Below are 3509 nucleotides of genomic sequence, written 5' to 3' on the forward strand. Positions count from 1 at the left end.
GAAATGGAATCGAAACATATTTAATATAGCGTGTGTTTCTCTTACATACAACAAATGGCGCTGTTTCTTAAAAAAGAAATGTTTTTACCTGTAACAAGTGTGGCATCTGTACAGTAGGAATATAAAAACATGCGCTTAGATGCCAACACAACTACATCGATATTGGTCACCTTCACCTCAGTAAACATCGTGCGAAGTTGGGTCGGCCTAGACTCAAATTTTACTAGGAATTTGAAAAAAAAAACATTTCTATTTATAGGCGAGTTTCTAGTCAGTTTTTTATGTAAAAAATACAAATATGTCATATATATAAATATATCAATATGCTATATTAATATTATATTGTTTTATTAATTTACGAATTCAATTTAAGTTTTAATGAAATGGGAAAAGTATTGTGTGCGTTACTGTATTCTAGATGAGAGAATAAGAGAACACAAATATAGCACAAGGAACGCTCCGATTTATAGAATTTATAAAAAACTCATATGTGTGAGTTTTCTTATAAATCATGTGTGTGTAAAACTTATGCTTGAAACAATACAGCGATATCAAGTCTGTTTTTTTCTAAGCATTTGAGACTCCAATTGCTCGTGTGTCCATTTTGAAAAAAGAAAACACAGAATAATTGCAAACGTGGATCACAGTTCTAAATATCATATTTTCAGGTTACTAATTGTAATAAATACTAGCCAGTGCATTTATTATTATTATTATTATTATTATTATTATTATTATTATTATTATTATAATAATTATTATTATTATTATTATTATTCTGTATTAGGATTTAACTTCTCATTTGCAGAAACCTCTTTGGGATTATACATGAATTAGAAACAATTTATGTTTGGCAACAGTGTATACAATAAATAATATTATTCTTATTACTTGTCAAAATGCAAATACTTTAGAGCAGTAAAAACCTCATTCCAGGCAGGAAGGGTTTCGTAGCCTCCAGATAAGCTTCGTTCAAAAGAATGCAAATCTATAAAACCTATCCTCGTTTTAGGATAAAAAGAACAAATTTCCTTCTCTGCAACATTTATTAAGCGAATGAATATCTCCAGATTATAGAGAATTTATCATTATGATCCCAGGTCATCTTGGAGTGCAGGCAGTGATGGGCTGCTCAGCCATAGTAAACCCCACGGCGCTCACAGATGATGGGCTTCTCGTGGTGGCAGGCGACGTCGTGCCATCTGATGCCGTCATTGTAGAAGTTGTTGAGCACTGCCAGACATAACTCCTTCCCGCCCTCAGCGTTGTCTGGCTGGGGAAGCCCCTCGCTGAGGAAGAGTTAACATAATATTATAACTAGTTATTTATTTTAAATATTTTAAATTTTATTGTTTACAACGTTTTTTTCATTTATTGAATGATCTCTTCAGTTTATATTAATAACGGTTAACAGTGCTGATTTTCACTTTACTTTTAAGTTTTTGATTCATTTACTGTTATATAAATTTAAAGTAGGACTTTGGCCAACTTGTCAACTGCATTTACCATTGCATAGGACCAGAAGGCAGGAAGCCCGCAAGGGCAAGACTTACCTGCCGGTGTAAGACCAGTTGATGCCGTAGAAGGGAGCACCGGAGCCCCAGAGGAAGCCATAACCGCTACGATAACCGCTCGTCCAGATGTACTTCACATTGTCTGCGGAAATACGTAGTTAACTATGATATTAATGTCACTGGATTGACAAGTCACATAAGTTCACATAATGATTGGAAAGATTCTTTATCGCGATAGAAACTTTACTGGATAAGCATATTTTGTTGTGCTATTGTGAAATGGTTGTATTCCTGTTAACACTGCGCAACCCAACCTTTGTAGATGATGTCTGAGATAATCTTGTCCTCTTCAGGAGTCTCGATGCTGACGCCCTGCCATCCCTTGCCCAGGCTGGAGCAGTAATAGTTGGCACTGTGCCCGTCATAGTTCTTGCCACCGTCGTGACGCCACGAGAAGTGATAGTCGCTGCCACCCACACTCAGGTCCACCTGGAAAACACATTTGGTTTACACGTTGGTGGAAACATGTTTTAATTTCATTCGGGAAATATATTTACGGACTTCTTAGTTTTATTTGTCGGAAATTTGAAATAGATATCGTTTATACATTAGCAAGATTCAAGCACAATCACTCAAATTTGATAAAAATAGCAACTCACCTTTGCGTACCCAACACCACTATGAACAACACCGACACCATGAGCTGGTCCTCCGACTAGACCACCTCCTCCAAGATGTCCTCCTCCGAGAAGTCCTCCTCCAAGTCTCCCAGCCAACGCACCAGTGCCATATCCATAGGGTCTATAATACCCTGCCGTCGCCACGGCAGCCACGGAGAGAATCAACACAGCCTTCATCTGCAACACAGTTGTGTACATTTATAGCCTTTATCTGGAACTGCATGATGCCTGGCTTTTAGTTAATGCCAGACTTAACATGAGACAGACCGTCACATCCCAGCACGTACTTCTTAGCTTCATCTGCATCGTTATATTCGCTTTAGTCTACACTAAAGTTCCAAACTAAAGAGTGTGGCAATTCTTTTCTGATCAGATCAACTCTCAACAAGAGAATAATACCACAGCATTCCTTAGAATGCACAAATTAAATCATATTAGCGTGATGCATCGATGAGAAAATCAGCAAGATCCATGAGGAGGATTTGAACCCGCACACTCTCAAGACCAACCCAAGATCACTACACCACGAAATGCTCAAAAGCAATGCAACCTGGGATTCAGATGAATCCTCCTGGGGTCCTGAAGACCATGTCGTTTTATAGTGGTCTAGGGCGTGTGCTTGGGGAGTACCAAGTGTGCGGGTTCGAATCTTCCTCATGGCTACTACTGATTTTCTCATTTTGTCTAATCACCCTAAAATTAAAACTTTGCCCCCTCCCTCCCCCCACCTAAAGAAATCTGTCATGCCTACTGGTGAGAATACCATCAAACCACTGAAAGAGAAGTTTTATTCCTGCAGAAAAATACTTCCACATCCCCCAAGGGAAAACTGTTCCATCGCCCATAAAACACTATCACACACCGCCTGAAGAACACTGTGCCACCCGCCAGGTGAACTATACACCTACCGTGAGCAGCCAGGGAGTGTAGCCACCACCAGGTCTCGCCCCTTATATATCACGACGCCACTATTTCTTCATGGTCACCGTCAACGCCTCAGGCTGTCGTGAGTAACATTTCCTGGTTGATAATTTTAATCAACAGTGGTTTTGATTTGTGCTTAAGTCCCATCAACGGCGGGAGGGTTGTTAAGTGTATAACTATAGGACAACTCTCAGTATATGTATACTGAGAAGCGAGTACACGTTTCGGCATATATTTAGCAGTTTCCCATTTAGCAATTACTCACGCAGTCCCTTGTCTGGCCAATGTTGAGAGCGGGGCGTGGCCTTCCTCTCGAGACCAGATTTCCAAAGTAGCAGTAAACGGCGTCTTTAAATTTGACGAATATCGTAGACTTTGTTAATGTTGATTT

General features: G+C 39.4%; 1 protein-coding gene across 1 annotated transcript; it reads right to left on the reverse strand.

The window, feature by feature from the left end:
* Positions 1–1027: 1027 nt before the first annotated feature.
* On the reverse strand, positions 1028–3190 carry LOC123762602 (uncharacterized). Its single transcript, XM_045749207.2, has 5 exons — positions 3103–3190; positions 2174–2371; positions 1829–2003; positions 1554–1656; positions 1028–1289 (listed from the first exon to the last, which is right to left on the reverse strand). The coding sequence occupies exons 2-5, from the start codon at positions 2369–2371 to the stop codon at positions 1133–1135; spliced, it is 633 nt and encodes a 210-aa protein (XP_045605163.2). The 5' UTR covers positions 3103–3190; the 3' UTR covers positions 1028–1132.
* Between the last annotated feature and the right edge of the window lie 319 nt (positions 3191–3509).

The sequence above is a fragment of the Procambarus clarkii genome, chromosome 27 (assembly GCF_040958095.1).
Source record: "Procambarus clarkii isolate CNS0578487 chromosome 27, FALCON_Pclarkii_2.0, whole genome shotgun sequence".
In the NCBI taxonomy this organism is placed as follows: domain Eukaryota; kingdom Metazoa; phylum Arthropoda; class Malacostraca; order Decapoda; family Cambaridae; genus Procambarus; species Procambarus clarkii.

What these genes read in the sequence shown, in the direction of transcription:
- LOC123762602 (XM_045749207.2), bottom strand. Translation starts at nt 2,371, where the DNA reads ATGAAGGCTGTGTTGATTCTCTCCGTGGCTGCCGTGGCGACGGCAGGG. An exon ending in GTGGTGTTGGGTACGCAAAG is followed by an intron (nt 2,004 to 2,173) that starts GTGAGTTGCTAT and finishes TGTGTTTTCCAG; the next exon opens with GTGGACCTGAGTGTGGGTGG. An exon ending in AACTGGTCTTACACCGGCAG is followed by an intron (nt 1,290 to 1,553) that starts GTAAGTCTTGCC and finishes ACTCTTCCTCAG; the next exon opens with CGAGGGGCTTCCCCAGCCAG.